This window comes from Schistocerca serialis, chromosome 3, assembly GCF_023864345.2.
Source record: "Schistocerca serialis cubense isolate TAMUIC-IGC-003099 chromosome 3, iqSchSeri2.2, whole genome shotgun sequence".
Lineage (NCBI taxonomy): Eukaryota > Metazoa > Arthropoda > Insecta > Orthoptera > Acrididae > Schistocerca > Schistocerca serialis.
Window position 1 is genome coordinate 55,952,199 of NC_064640.1, and position 19,550 is coordinate 55,971,748.

The window sequence follows — 19,550 nt, forward strand, 5'->3', positions numbered from 1 at the left end:
TGGCCAGCACACCAGCTCTCATCATTAATCTGCCGGGCAGATTCGATCCCAGGCTGGCATGCCTCCCCATCCCGGAAGTGAGCACATTAACACAAATGGCTATCCAGACAGGTGAAAATGGTTCAAATTGCTCTGAGCACTATGGGACTTAACATCTGCGGCCATCAGTCCCCTAGAACTACTTAAACCTAACTAACCTAAGGACATCACACACATCCATGCCCGAGGCAGGATTCGAACCTGCTACCATAGCTGTCGTGCGGTTCCAAACTGAAGTGCCTAGAACTGCTCGGCCAAACTGGCCGGACTGGAAAGCTGAGATGTAGGTAGAAGGTATAGGGGACACAATTATCATATTTATATCTATAGATTTGCATTATCTCTGACACTATGTTATTGAGATATCTTAAAAAAAGAGGTTTTATCCGCATTCTGATAGTCTCTGGATTTTCCGGACTGCAAACAAGGATAATTGTTGGAAGTTTGAAACATTTCTTGAATTTTGTGTAACAAGTTAAGCAAGAACTCAGTATTACAGAAAAGCTTCCAAAAAGCAGCCCCCGTGAAGAATTCAAAACATTTTCTATACATATAAATTTCAATCACCATTATTATTATTATGAACAGTTCATCATTTCAGAAAGATGGTTGCAGTTGTGTTTAAAACTCTTTCATTGTGTCTTGTCTATGCAAAGTTCTAGGTTTACATTATTATTCATACATGTGGTCACTTTTTCAATACGAAAGCTTTAGGTCTTTTGAGGTCTTTTGCATTGCACATGAAGGGGGGAGCAGGGGGGGGGGGGGGGGGGGGCAGAGAACTAATGCACAGACGTATACTATCCCTACCAGATCCTATAACCTATCCTATCCCTATCAGATTCTGTAACTGTTACTACTGAGGAAACAAAGAAAAGAAAAGTAAGAACAAATAAAGTATATCTTACAATAAATACCCAACAGCAGCTAACCAAGTGTTGCCTTGCCTCATACATTAATAAAAATGAAGCAGTTGTGCAACATTTGAACATAAACACACACCATACGTACAAAAATTTCTGGTCACCCCACCGAAAAATTTGTTTGTGAAGTCAGTTCATGAAAGAAGAATTTATTAATGCAGGTGCAACATGTCAACATGAAAAACATGTCTTCTGTTAGAATGAGTTAATGGAGAGAATTTGTAAGAGCTCAGATAGGACACACTTACAGGTCTGTTATGAGTTTAGGCATTCCAACAGATGAGTTTCACAGAACTTCCATGAACCGTAGTCCATCATTTACAATGTTATTTTGATGGGAGAACATCGAGGATACACTAAATCGAACCATCACTCTTGCATGCCTAAGACATTAACACACAAGGAATGCAGAATTCTTACACCAACTGTACAAGGCAGATATCAAATAAAATCTATTTTGAAGTCTCACTGCAGGTCAGGTACTGATGTCAAAGAAAGAATTATCCATCAAGAAATCAAATGACTATTGCTTTCATGATCCTGTTGTCATCCAGAAGCCGCTACCCACATGAACAAATGTGCAGTGTCACTTAGGGTGGTCCACATGTTATTGTAATTTGTTTGGGGGGGGGGGGGGCAGGGGAAAGTTTTATGGAATGATTAGTAATGATGCCTTATGTACCATTCAGATGAGCATTTGTGAACCTGCCGGATGCCTGGAGAACAATAGTTACCAGAGATGTTGGAATAACAGAAAAATTTGGAGGATTCAGTGTGGCAGCCTTCGGTTGATTTTTCTGGCTTGTATCTTCACTGTTACATTTTAGCCAGTGGAAAAATCAAAACAAAGGTTCTCACATAAAAACTTTAAACAGCAGTAAGTTTTCCACAATGATTCAACAGTTTACAATGAAGCATTTTCTGTATCATGAAAATGCTCCTGTCCAAAAATCCAAGATGATTTTATGGTTGGTTCGTTAGTTGGTTTAGAAGAGGGGGGGAAGGGACCAAACTACAAGGTCACCGGTCCCTTGTTACTAATAAAACAATGCCACAAGTGTGAGAATAAAACAGACAAGACACATAAAACAAAAGAAAGGAAAAACCACATGAACAAAGGAAAGGCAACAAACTCTAAAAGGAACAAAAGAGGACAAGAAAACAACAGACGCTAGAAACAGAAGAGAGTAAAACAAGAAGGCAGATCACAGTGGCTGGCAGACCATGAGAATAAAACGGGAAAGCCAGCCACTCTGCAAAACATTAAAACCTCCACCCTAAAAGCACTAGGGTGGAGGACACAGAGGGACAAAGGACATGCGCTGAAACTTAGATCAAATGATAAAACCCACCCTCACGAATAAAACATAAAACTAAATCAGCCAATGTGGTGGTGTCAGATAAAATGAGCGGCAACGAGCCCGGTAACCCAAGATTTCGTCGCTGGGCAGTCAAAGTGGGCAGTGCACCAGAATATGGGCCACTGTCAACTGGGCGCCGCACCAACATTGAGGCGGGTCTTCACGGCACAAGAGGTAACTGTGGGTCACCCAAGTTTGTCGAATGCAGAGCTGGCAAAGGACAACTGATTCCCCGCGAAAGGCCCACATGGAAGACTCCACACATTCGTAGTCTCCTTAATGGCATGCAGTTTGCTGTGCGTACTGTTATGCCATTCCGTCTCCCAAAGCTGAAAAACCCTGCGGCGTAAGTCAGAGCGCAGGTCAGGTTCAGAGATGCCCATCTTCAGAAGCGGTTTCCACGTAGCCTGTTTGGCCAGCCTGTCGGCAGAGGGTAGCACTGGTTGATAACTTGCAGGCTGCTGAAGCAGTCAGTACACAGAAGAACCGATTCCTCGGGGCATGAACGGATATACTGCAGTGCAGGAGATATGGCCACCAGCTATGCAGCAAATACACTGCAGCCATCAGGCAAGGAATGCTGTTCAATATGGCCTCTGTGGACAAAGGCGAAGCCAACATGACCATCAGACATCGAGCTGTTGGTGTAAACCATTTCGGGGGCCACAGAACACTTCAAGGATTGAGAGGGAGTGACAGCGGAGAGCCGCAGGGTTAACGGAGTCTTAGGGCAACGCGAAAGGTTCAGATGAAGCTTTGGCCCACAGCTACACCACGGAGGTGTATGTGAATGGACCTCAAGGAGAGGTGGTGAAGGGAAGGACTCCAGTTCAGACAGAAGCGATCACACGCGAACCGCAATCGTTAGCCTGACCTCGCCCGCCTATGTGAAAGGTGAACCGCCGTGGTTTGGGAAAAGAAGACGGTAATTAGGATGTTCAGGAGAGCTATGAATGTGTGCAATGTAGCTGGTGAGCTGTTGTGAATGTTTGATCTTCAATGGAGGGACTCCAGCCTCCACCAGTACGCTTGTCACCGGACTCGTCAAAAAAGCTCCTGTTGCTAGTCAAACTACGCAATGGTGTAATCAGTCGAGCAAATGCGATGCTGAAGGCGCCGCTGAAACATAAATCACGCTCCCATAGTCAAGGTGGGATTGAACAAGGGCTCTGTAGAGCTGCAACAGCATGGAGCGATCTAAACCCCAGTTGGTGTTGCTCAGGCAGCGGAGGGCATTGAGGAGGTGCAGCCAACACTTCCATTTAAGCTGATGAAGATGAGGAAGCCAAGTCAAACAAGCGTCGAAAACCAGACCTGGATCCCTATTCATCACTGTTAACACCACCTCTCTATACAACAACATCCCTCATGCCCATGGTCTTAACGCTATTGAACACTACCTTTTCCAGCATCCTTCAGCCTCCAAACCCACCACCTCACTCCTCATATATCTAACTAACTTTATCCTAACCCAGAACTACTACTCCTTTGAAACGACAGTATACAAACAAATCCATGAAACTGCCATGGGCACCCACATGGCACGCTCCTACACCAGCCTCTTTATGGCCCATATAGAGGAGACTTTCCTAGACTCCCAAAATGCCAAACCCTAGTCTGGTTCAGGTACACTGATGACATCTTACCTTCATGATCTGCACTCAGGGCCAGGACACCCCTATCTTCATACCTTCACAACCTCAACACCTTCTCTCCCACCCGCTTCATCTGGTCCTCCTCAAACACACGTGCCACCTTCCTAGATGTTGACCACATCCTCATCCTCATCCTCACTGATGGCTCCATCTGCAACTCTATTCACATTAAACTCAACAACTACCAACAGTACCTGCCTTTTCAACAGCTGTCAGCCATTTCACACCTAAAAATCCCTCCCATACAGCATGGCCACCCTGGGACGGTGTATCTGCAGTGTCAAGAACTTTCTTGTCCAGTACGCTGAGGGTCTCGTCAAGGCATTCACAGAAAGGCACTAGCCCGCAGACCTAGTGCACAAACAGATCTGTGCCATTTCCTCTCACAGCCCCAATCCTCCCACCACCCGCAAGAACCAGGCACAAAGGAATTTGTCACCCAATACCACCCTGAACTAGAACAACTTAACCAAATCCTTCGCCAAGGCTTTTATTACCTATCATTGTGCCCTGAACTGAGGAGCCTGTCATAGCTTATGTCACATGATCTCGTCAGCCGTTGACAGCAGATATTCAGAACCCAGAACACGTGCTGTAGTCAGCTAATAGCAACATCACTGTTAAGTAGCGCGGATACACAAACAGGAAAAGTTAATGTTTTAAATTAATATAGACCTACATAGTGTTGCTACAAGAAAAGCAAAGCTTTCACATATAATATTGGTCTCTAAGGTTAATAAGCTGCAAGAGAAGCTAAGCTTTCACATATAATGTTGATATTTTTTGCACGTGTTGTACTTTAAGATAGATCACACAAATGTGCCAGGAAAATTTTTAGCCGAGTCCAGTGACTTGTCCTCAAAGTTTTCCACAAATAAATTAGCTACCGCAGAGGAGAGGGAACATCCCATAGCACTACATCAATTTGTTCATAATAACGACATGAATGTCTGATCTCCTGGGCTCGAAATACTTCTAAATGGCTCGTCATCAAACACTCTGTGATTTAAGAAATTCATCGTACATTCTCCCACATAGTTCAACATGCGTAAAAGGAGATTTACTTTGCAAGTAATGCTTTTCAACCCACGATTCCCAATATTTTCCCATGACCTGTTAGAAATAGGTTCCTTTCAGTAGTTGTCAGAGAGTGCCAGATAACAGGCGCCACCACGCTTTGGCAGCTACTATGATGCAGGATGCCCATATGTTCGTACGTGTAAAACATTAAAAGATCTTACATTATGTCATAAAAGAAACAAGACATCAGAGGATACTCCAAGAGCATCAGAATTTCGTGAACCATACTAAAATGGCACATTTAAAGTGCATACTCGTATATCCAGATTCCCAATGAAGTAGGCCTCGACCTGATATTAAGCTTTTCAGAGTGGGTTTCGGGATGTAAATTTTCTTGGAATACCAGTACTGTATTAACTCATTTCTGATTCTTTATTACGGCATAATGCCATATGTGCTAGAAGATGAAAAGTGCACATGAAATGCAGCGAGCAGTTGAAATTAGCCAATAGTATGATACTAAACACTTCGTTTTAAACACATTGACTGCCTTGTTCTACAAGGCAATTAACGCATGACTGTCAGAAAAGTGGGAATAAAATAAAATCTGAAACTAATAACACACATTAGCCTTCCGTAATTATGTAAATGTATTTTAATTCATTTGATAGCTCCCGGCCACAGAAATCTGTTTTGTTTTCATTTGACCTAAGAGCAGTAAACGAACAGGAAACAGCAAAATCACTAAATGTAAACACGGGTCATGTGGGGACTACACACTTCCCCACTATAACTCAGACTGCTCTGCGCATCAGCCGCAGATCTACGATATTTCCAAACCCGTTCTAACAAACAATTTTGTCATGACTAATTCTGGAACTATTCTTGACTTTGTCAAAACTTATACGCCGATTACCTTCACTAACCCCGCCAGAATCACCGGCTTAGTTATCCCTGATTAGTCTCCGGTTAGGCATTGTTATTTTCGTACAAATCCTTTTCTGTGCTACTTACAGAATAGAACTTACGCTGCTGCTAGACGGGGACTGTACAACTGGCCCTTACCAGTGTAGCGACCTGGCCAAAAACTTTCTGACAAAATTTCATTTTCTTGTATACACCGAGAAGATAATACGTAATCTTTGTTACCTGTTATTTCTGCTAGTCGTTTATTTCCACTCTGGTAGTCTGACTATGGATTTACCTGGTAATTCTAACAACGCTGATCACTTGCAAACCCAATCAACAACATAATCAGACAACGATTGGCGTTAATGCTTTCGGCTTTACTCCGCTCAACACGTATAGCCCAGTCCCCTTCTGCCTGCTGGAAAGTTTATTTCTAGATGCGAGGAGGATTCCCCTGATGATCATCACGTACATTATGCACGCATTCAAAAATCAACTTATGAATCATTCAGAAATCAACTTAGAGTGTGTTCAAAAACCAACACTGATGCGTTTCAAAATCATATGAGTAATCGATAGACCAACGTGCGTTGGATGCTAGGCGCTTTGTGAAACAAGGTTTTTTTCTCCTTATGAATGTGAATTTGGCGACACCCCCCGCCCCGCAATTGTCTCCCGGGTCAGATACCTCTGTCTGACCCCCCCCCCCCCCCCTCCTCGCCACCGCCACCCTCATAGAGACCGCACCTGCTGCGCATGCGTGAATCTAGCAGCTTGGGCGCAGCAGTAAAATTTTTCCCGGTTGCATCTAGCTGCTTGCTGCGGCTGCTTACACAGCCAACAGCCACATTTCTGTAGCCAGAAGGGGGAGAAGGTACAACTCATATGCCACTCATGCACATGCGCATGAGGCCACTCATAACTGCTAAAACGAATCTAATGTAAACAGTTGTGACGTCACGCTCATCGGAGGCAATTTGTTGTTAAGAGGCATTGCATAGTCTTCCTAAAGCCTTTGATACATTTTGCTGTTGGCAAACAGCTTGTATGAGCACTGTGTTTTGTTGTTGTATATGGCACATTTCCCATCCAATTTATGTTTAATTTTCATATTTTTTTCTCATTCTCCTTCTATTGTTGCAGTATTATTCTGCAGTAGCAGGATACAGTAATATCCTTTGTTAGAGTATTGATTCTTACCAGTGAAAATTACTAAAAATTAACTGAAAACTAAAACAACGAAAAATTCCTGGAATTCTAAAAAATTCCCGAGTTTTTCCCAGTTTTCTCCCGGATGAAAAAATTCCAAGGTTTTTCCCGGATCTCCCGGGTTGTATACACCCTGTGCACATCTTTTGATGAAGCCCACATTGGAAAGATCATGTGTGTAACATTGTGTTTGCAAAATCAAAAGTGCACAAATACACCAACATATCAATGTTCTTGATGCTCTGGTGACAGACCAATTGTGGGTGGTTCAACTGTCTGTATAAGATACATGCTGCGTAATGCAATGTAGGACTCAGCCATTGGACCTAGCATCACAGAACAAAGAAACCTGTGTGTCTACTAGCTAAAGCTCAAAAGTTTGTATAAGGCAGACAGTTTAATGTGGCAGCTTTAGGTGGCAGACGTTTTGAACTGTGGTTACATCAAGTACTGGTAGATGTCAGGCCTGAACTACCTCTTTTAGGACACTGCCAATTAGCAAGCAATTGCTCGGTAGCCGTTACAGAATGCTTTGTGTTGCGCATTTCTGAGGGTTTTCTTTTCTCATTTTGATAATTCTAGTTCATTTACACAACTGGTTGATTGCCCATTTGTAGTGTTCACACTCTGCACTTTAGTGATCTCAAAATAAAACACGTCCGTGACTTTCGACAATGTCAAAAGTTTTATCCACAAATGTGAAGAGAGTTATTTTTGGTTCTACTTCTATGCTAAGTACCTTGTTGGTTCTACCTGTAGCATAATCACGTATGGGTCACACAGCTACAAATACCTACAAAAGGTCTAAATCAATATTCTGCAGACTCTGTAACTATTGAATCTGTTGGGGAAAGAAAAATAATGTCGAGATACCCCTTAAATCAGACCAGTACTCTGTTCACCAACGAGAAAATGCTGCTGCTTCCCAACAGAAACAATTATTTGTTGAAAGCTTAGACAGAGCCAAAAGAAGAAAACAAGAAAAGGCCATTTTGGAAAAACTATTGGTGTTTTGGAAAAAGCAAACTTTCCAGTCAGAAAGCTCCCCAGTCATCACTTTTCTTTTCACAGCAAATTTCAAAGCTGTAAGGCTTCATCTTCAGGCACATAGACTAACAATCTTTTAAATTTCTATGTTTAATAATTTACAAAGAAAAAAAGATTAGATACCAATTTCACTAAAGATAGATGTGAAATTTGCAAAAATTTATGCTACATTTTCAGGTGCTTAGTCATTATCAATATTTCTCTTTTCTAAAATGAATAAATAAAATGTGGAAAGCATGAATACAGCATTAGGACCAAAACAACATCTAGAGAGGCTTCTAGGGATTAACATTCACAAAGAAAGGAGTCAGATACGTGAGTACACATGTATTCAACAAACTACCCAACCACATTAAATTTCATGTACTGTAGATAATATGGAGGTATTTAAGAGTGAATTAAAGAACTTTCAGTTGGAAACCTACTCTTTACTTCATTGAACAGTGTCTTCACAGAAACTCTTTAATTTATCATTTTAAGTCTTTTATAATTATGATTAACACTGTAAAACAATAGTCTTTACTAATGTAAAGTCATTTCACTGTACTGCAATTAAAATACACATCTTTGACTTCTTTCCACATCTCACAGAAAACTCTCCATTGTACCCATGGCATACTACTAATGTAATATAATGTAATTACTCAGTTAACACAAAAAAATCACACATGTGAAAATGTGGCGGGTAGTGACTGTCAGTCCAAACATATAGAGATCTACAGTGTTGCATACTTTCATGCATATAACGCATTGGTTTAATGTACTTATGATAATTTCTTTGAGATTTTACAGTATTTTAGTACTGTATAGTCATTCGACTACAGAATAACTCACGAATACTGGAAATTACTGACTTATAATACTTCAGTTTAACACTTTCAGAACTAGCCTGAATATTAACTTATCTGGAGACCATCTGCACTTAATCACGCCCCTTTTCAACCACTCAAATACACTTACAATATTTCAACAGGATGTGAAGTATAAGCCTCCTCCATTATTATGCATTTATTATAGAAATGTATTTCAATATGATTTGAAACTATAACAAACCTCTGCTCTTAGTGACCTCTGGAAGTTTAATAATCTTAAAGCTCTCAGTTCAATCTCAGCCTTAATCCTCAAATCTTCTGGCATTGATGCTGGGAGACTAGTTAATTCTTGAAGTCTCAGTGCTATTCGAGCATTCAACCTGTAAATAAACACAAGAAAGTCATTCAATAAAGTAGATGATATACTAAAAATTCCAGCATCTGATGATATTGGTAAGGATGAGACAAAGACCTACACTAATGCTGAAGTGAAGGGTACAAGAACATAATTAACTAGTTGAATATCTATTTTTCTCCGCAGAAGTTAAATAACTGTAGTGTATACTGTTTCTCCAGCGACATGGTTTTGCACTTTTCACTTACAGCTATAGCTTGATACTTTTGCCCACTATGGTAGATCCATTTTCCAAAATGTCATAATGGGAAACAGCTGCAGGACTAACATTGGTTGGCATATCATGAATCTAGACTGAGGACACGGTTATCTACTTGTGTCGAGTCATATATGAAGTGTAAATCGAAAGACTAATGAACGGTTTCTCATAACATGTAGGTTTTTACAGCCATCGTCTTCATTAATTAAAACTTCCGGGCTGCCAGGCTGAGAGGCCATGGTCAATCAGTAAAACTACTACTTCCTGACATTTCGTTGCCAACTGCTGGCAACATCTTCCGAGGTGAGTCAATGACTGGCTGCCAAGCCGTGGAGGTCCCATTTATATGGATCACACAGAGGGCACCACTGTACGTCACTTGGGGGCTAACTGTAAGTCTACCTCTCACAAACATCATTATTCTCGATTAAAGGTAATCAACTGTCACATTGTTGTTGCAAAGTTGACCACCATATCTTGTCTAACTTTAAACCCTCCTCTTTTCTATTAAAATTGTGGCAGTGTTTCTGGATCTCTATAGCTTCCCTATACATACGTGCATAATAACGTGATGTCCTAGCTAGCACTTGTCTCGCTAAATTTTATTTCATGATCACCATCTTTAAAAACATGTGCCGTCGGTATGTCCTAGTTGACAGTTCCTTTTGTGTTCGGTTACATGGGTACTGACACTTCTTTTTGTTGTTCCAATATAAACCTTCCCACAGCCAAAAGGAATTTTATACACCCCAGCAGTTGCTAAGGGATGTCGTGCATCTTTCACCGATCTTAAACACTCACTAACCTTCTTGGTGGGTCTAAAGATTGTTTCAACTTGAAACTTGGCCTGAACTTTCCCAATATGGTCCGTAATATTGCAAATAAATGGAAGAAAAACTCTTCCAGCTGACGTTTGTTGTTGCTGAATGTTGTCAGACGCTTTTCTTCTGGGACGAAGTGCTCAACCTATCTCATTGTCAGCCTATCTATTTTTATTCACAGAAGAACTGTGCGGTCAGTGATACAGGATGTGCTGCTGAGAGATCTGATAGTATTAAGTTTCCTCATGCAATTTGCCTTGAGCTGGTATCCATATGGATACCATGTTAACTTACTGTGAAATAGAAGATCCAAAAATTTTGAAGATTCTACAACTTCACATAATTGGCTACTGAGGTAAAGTCCCGGGTGCACATGCACAGTCTTGGGTCCACAAAAGTGTAAGACATGAGGTTTCGTGCAAGAAAACTGATATCCATATTTCAGAATAAAGTTACATACTTTCTGTATGGACTCCTGAAGTCAGTACCCTGTGGTGCACAATGAAATGGAGCTGTAAGACAGGGAAAGGTGGATCCCATTGATGTCACAATACCATTACACACACATCACAGAGACTTGAAAAGGTCTCTGGAACCATATAGTTTCATTTGAGTGAGGCCCCTATGCCTGCGTTTGAAGCAGGATGCCCCTTTTGTTCAATGCTAAGGTGCTATTTCAGTACAGTTGGACAGCCTCTGCAATTCTGTTCGAGTTTAGGGGGAATACCAAGTGGACTGAGGCTTGGATGGCACATGCTTCAATAGCCTGTGCATTTGCGTAATGCCACTGTGCCTGGGCGGCATAGTGGTTAGCGCATCTGCTTAGTCAGCAGGAACCCCATCTTTCGATCCCAGCCTTGGTACATATTTCCACTAGTTGCTGCAGTCTGCATATATAAACAATACCATTGATGCAATAGCGAAAAGAGTTGCACTCAGAACTGATCCTTGAGAGACCCCAGTTTTCTGTATGTTTTGGTTGCAAAGGGTTGAACCTAACCAAACTCAGAACAGTCAGAGAGATACGAAGGCCCACTCATGCAGAGAAGACAAGATATGATGACATCAAGTGGTATCCTATGCCTTATGTATGTCAAAAAATACAACGATAAGATATTGGTGATGCACAAAAGTATTGTGCACTGTGGATTCCAGATGAATCAATTTGTCTGTGGTGGAGCATAAAGAACAAAAGCCACTTTCAAATTGTGATAAATGTCTTCTGGCTTCCAGGCGTCAGCACAGCTGTCAGTTGATCAATCTTAAGAATAATTTACACAGCCCACTCATCAGAGAGATTGGCCAATACCTAATCAAAGTTCAAGGATCTTTTCCTGGTGTTATGATAGGAACACAACACCGTCCCACCACTGAGGGAAACACCCTTCCTGTAAAATATAATTGAAAAACCCAAGGACGTGTTTTATGCAGTCGTCGTCTGATTGTGGCTTTATCAGGTCCAGAGACTGTGTCATGACACACTATTAAACTGCTATGGAACTCCAATTCACTAAATGGAACACTGTATGATTCAAAGCCTTGTGAACAGAAGTAGTAGTTTTGCTCCACCTTACATTTCCGGGTCAGGAAATTAGGATGGTAGTTACTGTAAGCAGACACTTTGACAAAGTGTGATATGATGCAAGCAGCAGTGACCACGAATCAGTAAAGATGTCGCCATAGAAGAACATGTTGAGAACTATTGTGGATGGTGGTTGGCCGCAAATACAGTGGAGTTTAGTCCACACTTTAAACACTGTGGTGTGGGCTCTGATAGTTGATACATATTGTTCCCAACATTCTACCTTCTCTTTTTTTATTACAAACCATGCCTTTGCTTGAAGTCTCTTAAATGCTCTGTAGAAGGACGGCATTTGTGACATTGAAGTGCCCTTCAACGCTCTCTGATGGCTGCAGACATTTAATCAGACCACTAAGGTATAGGTTTTCAGGGAGGGGTGGAGGGGACGGGGGGCGCAAGGGCCTGAAGAATAAGGTATCAATGCTTCCGCAGTATGTATAATCATGTCAATAGTATCTTGTACCTCTCCTTTGATATCTTTTGCTTGACTGGATCCAAAGTTGCTCTATAGGTAAAAGCTTGCCAGCTGGCTTTTCAAAGTGTCCAATACTGTTGGTGTTCCATTGGTTGGTAGTTTGAGAAAGGGAGAGTGATAAGAAAATGATAATTGTTGCCTCAAAGGTTGCCATTGACATACGACTGAATCAAGGGTGATATGCTCAGATTGTGAACTGCAATAGACTGGAGCAGCAAAGAAACTGGAAAAAGCATGTGTATTCAAATACAGAAATATGTAAACAGGCAGAATATGGTACTCCGGCTAGCAATGCCTGTATAAGACAACAAATCTTTGGTGCAGTTGTTAGATCGGTTACTGCTGCTACAGTGGTAGGTTATCAAGATTTAAGTGAGTTGGAACATGGTGTTACAGTTGGCACACGAGCAATGGGACATGGCATCTCCTACGCAGCAATGAAGTGGGGATATTCCAGTACAACCATTTCATGAGTGTACCGCAAATATCAGGAACCCTGTAAAACATCAAATCTCCAATATTGCTGTGGCCAGAAAAAGATATTGCAATAACGGGACCAATGATGACTGAAGAGAATTGTTCAACGTGACAGAAGTGCAACCCTTTTGCATATTGCTGCAGATTTCAATGCTGGGCCATCAACAAGTGTCAGCGTACGAACCATTCAACGAAACATCATCAATATGGGCTTCCGGAGCCGAAGGCTCACTTGTGTACCCTTGATAACTGCATGGCACAAAGCTTTAAGCCTCGCCTAGGCCCGTCAACACTGACATGGTCTGTTGATAACTGGAAACACGTTGCCTGGTCGGGCAAGTCTTGTTTCAAACTATATCAAGCGGATGGACATGAACGGCTATGGAGACAACATCATGAATCCATGGATCCCGCATGTCAGGTGGGGACCATCCAAGCTGGTGGAGACTCTTTAATGGTGTGGGTGTGTTCAGGAGTGATATGGGATCCCTGATACATCTAGATATGATTGACAGGTGACACGTACGTAAGAATCCTGTCTGATCACCTGTGTCCATTCATGTCCATTGTGCACTGCGCATAGTGGCTCTAAGAACACTCTCCTGAGTTTGAACACTTCTGCTGCCCCAAACATGAACATTATTGAGCATATCTGGGATGCCTTGCAACATGCTGTCAGAAGAGATCTCCACCACCTCGTACTCTTACAGATTTATGGTCAGTCCTGCAGGATTCGTGGTGTCAATTCTCTCCATCACTACTCCAGACATTAGTAGAGCCCAGAACATGTCATTTTGCGGCACTTCTGTGTGCTTGTGGGGGCCCTATACGATATTAGGCAAGTGTACCAGTTTCTTTGGCTCTTCAGTGTATTTATACCTGAGCATGTTCCATGAGCCATACTGATATGTGCTGCATCTGCAGTCTTCAGTAGGAAGACTTCCAGTTCTGAAATTAATTGTTCTAATATTTGGCCCCACGCAGATGTGGTTTCGCTGCCCCACAGAGGACTGTGAGAATTGAAGTCCACCAGTAGAAGGAAGGGTGAATGCAACTGCTCCACTACCTCCCCCAACTTGTGATACGATTTAGATCTGTCTGGGGGTGGATAGATATCACATACAGTTACCGTATTTACTCATATCCAAGCCACACCTGAAAAATGAGACTCGAAATCAGTGGGGAAAAAAATTCCCGAACTTAAGCCGCACCTGAAATTTTAGACTCGAAATTCAAGGGGACAGAGAAGTTTTAGACCGCACCTCCAAATCGAAACAAAGTTGGTCCATTGTAACACGAGACACAATTTAGGTCTAATGGATGAAGATACAGCTACAGTAGTTTGGGTGGAGTCGTAAGCTTAACAGTTAAGCTTTACCAAGTAGCCATTACTATGTGTCAGGCGCTCCGTCCGCCCCCTTCCTTCCTTTTTCACGTGCTTCGTCTGGTTTGAATCGATTGCTTATTTTGCTTCGATCTGATAAATGCCGTTCTCTTTGTTATAGGTGTTTACGTCACTCGAAGCTGAAAATGCATTATTGTACTGTGTCATGCATTGTTTGTCGCATTCTGATAATGAGTGTTTACGACCTGTTGCCACTCACGGCATGGCTTGCTTTTGTGCGCGCTACCACGGCTTTCAATTTAAAAAAAAAAAAAAAAAAAAAAAAAACAGAGAGAGAGAGAGAGAGAGAGAGAGAGAGAGAGAGAGAGAGGAACTGTCTCATAAGCGAAACAATGGCAAGAGACTGCTATTTGTTGTTATTTACACCGTTGCTTTCTTCGATGATGATCAACAAGAACCAAATAATAGACTGCATATGATAGATGATGTTCTGAATGAGAGTTTAGTGAAACTTTTTCTCCATTTGAAAATCTTTGCAGACACCTCTTTAGTACATTACATTCTGCATAGAAATTAGAGTCATCTTAAATTTAAAAATCTAGTCAGTTGCCGTGCTTCATTTCTGACTGTATCACTATTAAGCATAAGAATAAAAAGAATATAAACATGAAATGATATGTATATTCTTCCGCATTTGCTGTTGTCATCACTCTAGTTTCGTAGTTTATTAGGCATACAGAATTTAAATGAGATAGCAGCAAACACGAAAGAATACATGGCATAATGTTTACATTCTTCTACCTTTTCTTTTAATTTATTTACTGACGCAGAGGTTTTGGCGCCAATATTTATCTTTGTGCCTTCAAAGCCGAAGTTAGTTGTGGCGGCACCTACCAACATTTTTCAGAACTTCCGCTTACTTTGAACTCTATCCTAAGCCGCAGGCGGTTTTTCAGATTACAAAACAGGAAAAAAAAGTGCGGCTTAGATTCGAGTAAATACAGTACTCGAACAGGTAGAGACAAACAACAACAGCTTCTAATTCAGTGGTTAGTGGCATTTTCTTATTGAAAGTGTCAGGGCATATGAGCGTGCAGACTCCTCTGGATGCCCTCTCACCATTAACGTAACTTTTACAGCACACGATTTGTAGTTTTTAATAGTAGAGTGTTTGGTTTCTGAGAACTCTGTCCCCTGGAGTTCCACACTAACTGCAGAGTAAGTATCTTTTAATTGACTAAGTTTGGCCTTGTGGCAATGGTAGATCCAATGAAGTAACATCAGATTGAGATCTGAGAAAGCCGTGTAGGGGCAACAGCAGTATGAATTACTTTGCTGATGAGTACTGTCCTGCCAGAACATGTAATTTTTCATTAGTATTCACAGGCTCAACCTATGTGGAGATGGGGCCAGATCAACCACAGCAGCAGAATTCAGCTTCTCAATTTTTTCTTCTCATCTCTAAGGTTTCGATTTCTGTGACGATTTTCTTATCTCGACTTGTGTGAGAGAAGAAGACTGTTCTTTTCTACAGCCTGCAGCTTGTGGCTTTGTCAGCCACTGGTAGGTGGTAGACTGAGTGTCTGTTTTGTTCTGGGAGAGGCCCATATTGGCAGGTGTCCTCTTCCTTGACAGTGCTAGAGAAGGATGAGACATCTCTGGCTGCACCGAAGGGGTGGTTACCACGGGTGCTATGGACTTGGGGGTCGCATAAGCTCCAGTCCCTTCTCCAACAAAAAAGCAGGTATATGAATGTGGCTATGGCCAGAAGTTGCTTTCTGAGACCCTGCCATTGTGCTAGGCGAGGATGTTTGCAACGTTTCATGTCACATCAATTGAGTGAGTCATTCAAACTTTGTCTCAGCATCTAGATAAAGATAGGTGGTCAAGCATTTTATATTCCTGGACTTTCTTCTCCCTCTTGAAAGTTGAGCATGTCAATGAAAGAGGGTGGTGGTATTCTGGGTAGTTTACGCATGTAGGGGGTTGTTCACAATGGCTAACCCCATGTGTTGTTCCTCTGCATGTCCCACAAGCAGCTTCATCATTACAGCAGGAGGACATGTGTCCAAATGTCTGGCACCTAAAACACCTGACAGGAGAAGGAAAATAGGGCTTGACATCACATCTATAAACCACGATCTTAACTTTCTCAGGTAGAGCTCTTCAATTGAAGGCTAGGATTATAGCTCCAGTATCCACCTTATTGTCCTTAGGTCCTCTCTGAAAACAACAAACAAAATGTACTCCATACCCCTACAGGTTAGCATACACTTCATATGTTTGTACTGTTAGGTCCCAATGGAAGAGGACACCTTGAATCTTGTTGAATTTATGATGAGAAGAGATGGTAACTGGTATATCTCTGAGCTACTTCAGGACTAAAGTGCCTGTGACTGGTTAGCAATCAAAGGTTTGATCAACAATGATCCATTGCTCACATTCTCTATTGCAGCAAGTTCTACATTTTTACACCGATATTCTGCAAGCCACTGTACGCTGCGTCGCAGACTTGTGTGTTGTTCAAACCTACCAGTAACAAATATAATAGGCCAACTCTGAACTGCTCTAATGTCCTCCTCCAATCTGACCTGGTACGGATTCCAAACACTCGAAGTATTCAAGAATAGGTCACACCAGCACCCAATACGTGGTCTCCTTTACAGATGAAGCACACTTTCCTTAAATTCTCCCAATAAACCGAAGTCAACCATTTGCCTTCCCTACTACAGTCCACACACGCTCATTCCATTTCATACCACTTTGCAATGTTAAGTCCAGATATTTGAATGATGCGACTGTGTCAAGCAGTACGCTACTTATGCTGTATCTGAACATTACAAGTTTGTTTTTCCCACTCGTCCGCATTAACTTACTTTTCCCCACATTTAGAACTAGCTGTCATTCTTCACACCAACCAGAAATTTTGTCTAAGTCACCTTGCATCTTCCTACAGTCACTCAACTTTGACACCGCAGCATCATTAGCAAACAACCGAAGATTACTGCCCATCCCATCGGCCCAATCATTCATGTATACAGAGAACAACAATGGTCCTATCACTCTTCCTTGGTGGGCACTCCTAATGATACCCCTGTCTCTGTTGAATACTCGCCATAGAGGACAACATACTAGGTTCTATTACTTAATGAGTCTTCGAGCCACTCATGTATCCGTGAACTTATTCCATATGCTCATTCGTACCTTCATTAACAGTCTGCAATGCTGCTCTGAACCTATCCTCAATATCTTCAATGAAAACCAGTTGCTTCATGTTGCAAAAGTTTCTCCAAAAGTTCTGGAGTATACCAGGAACTGGGTGAACTGTCCACTTCCATTTCTTCTTGCTTGACTCTCATCCCATGGCACAGCCGAAGACAGAAAGACCATAGGATTGCCAGCTTCTGCATTAAAATCTTGCTTCCTATTTGCTGAGACAGCTGTGTTGGCATGGTCAACAGTAAAGGCGAGTCTGATTTATTACACTACGGATATTGATGCCACTCACTCTAATCAAGAGCCTGTCCCCACAGGTGCCACACTCCCAAGGCAGAGGCTATCTGGCATAATAACTGTTGCTTGGAGCTTGGAGCCCTGGATTGGATGGGCAGCTACTTTTCAGTATAGATGTGGAAGTTACAGTGTGATCCCTGCATTGTCAGGGGGCTACAACCATGAGGGTACATAACATCTCCCACGGAAAATTGGCTACCATGCTGGATTTAGAGTGCGAACATGAATTCACACTAGTAGTACATGCAGAAGATAACAGTGCACAGTAAATATATTATGCATCATTTACAGTGTCCACACCCAAACAGCTCGTACTTCTGCGAAATTTAGAAAAGTGAAGGTCAAAGCTTTAGAGGAGGAAAGGCGACCATAAGTGATTAAGCCAAAAAGATTGATGGAAAGGTTGTGAACTGAGCTAAACCTGACAGGTATCGTAATATTAACCAAGTCATAACTGTAGAAGGAGGACTAGGTATAAGACTCCTCTTACGACACGCAAGGAATCATGGATTTACTACAGCCCCCAACACTGCAAGAGAGTAGAATATGATGTTATTTGCATTACTGGATAACTATGTTGTTATTTGTAGATGCAACTTTATGGTGTTACAGATTTGTTTTGTGAAAAATTTCCAAATCATTAAGTTTGTTCGGTCTGTGCATCTAGCCCTGCACTGCAGGGAAACCACAGAACATACCAACATGGAAATAGGTGTATGAACATTAGACTGCTTGGAAGAAGGTTCAACGAAAGGGGCCAATCATAATTTGACAAAAACACATGACGACGACACATCAATACAGTGGTTTGTAATTTTATATTCACTACACAATTTACTTTTCAAGTACAATTATTTGAAACTTCAGAAAAATTTTACTTGTTTGAGTGGAAAACATCAAAATAAGACTGACACTTTATCAACCTTCCTTCACTAACTGCTTCTGAGAAAGGAAGTCTGTGTTATTTTCAAAGTTGTTATAATGATGTAAGTCATATATACTTTCTACTTCAAATGTCCAATGACATGTTTGTTTCTCATAGTGGATTCTAAAGACATTGTTAAATCAGTACAGGGATCAAGATGCAATCTGCATAGCACACCAAATATACAGGAACACCTATCGGACCGGCAGTACTCTACATCAGTGTCCTAGACAAAATTTAAATGTCCATTTCATCTCTTCAAGAGTTAAATTTCGAAAAATCCTTTCACAGTGGGTGGATTAGTTATACATAGGTCATTAAAAAAAGTATTCCATATTGTGAGAGGTGAGAGCACAAACCACAACCAGAAAAAAGTCTAGTAAACATGGGCACTAATATGAATACCTCACACATCAGTTTAAAAAACTGTAGTTTCATATGTTATTCACGTTAAGTATCTATGTCAGATTAATGACTAATGGGTCATGTAGTGTTACCTGAATGAAAGGCAGCATTAGCAGCACCAACAACAAACTTACAAAAAAAAGCTGACCAGCACTTACTAAATTAGTGCCTTCCTCAGGGAGAAGAGAGGGACACGTCAGGAAGGTCAGAAAGAAGTAGAACACTGACAACAGCCTCACAGTACATTTACTCCCTCATGAAGTTTGTTGTTAACAGTCAATCATAATTTGAAAACAACAGTAATGTTCATGATTATAATATCAGAAGGGGAAACGATTTTTGCTGTCATTTCATTCAACCATAGTGTGGAACAAAAAGGACTGACATTCAGCCACAATAATCTTTGACCACCTACCCA

General features: G+C 41.5%; 1 protein-coding gene across 1 annotated transcript in view; it reads right to left on the reverse strand.

Moving 5' to 3' along the window:
• Positions 1-19,550, reverse strand: part of LOC126470675 (ATP-dependent helicase brm-like) — a 202,922-nt gene that overhangs the window by 181,104 nt on the left and 2,268 nt on the right. The window contains exon 4 of the mRNA XM_050098670.1: positions 9,217-9,355. Within this exon, the coding sequence (XP_049954627.1) occupies positions 9,217-9,355 (139 nt within the window). The remainder of the gene's footprint in view (positions 1-9,216; positions 9,356-19,550) is intronic.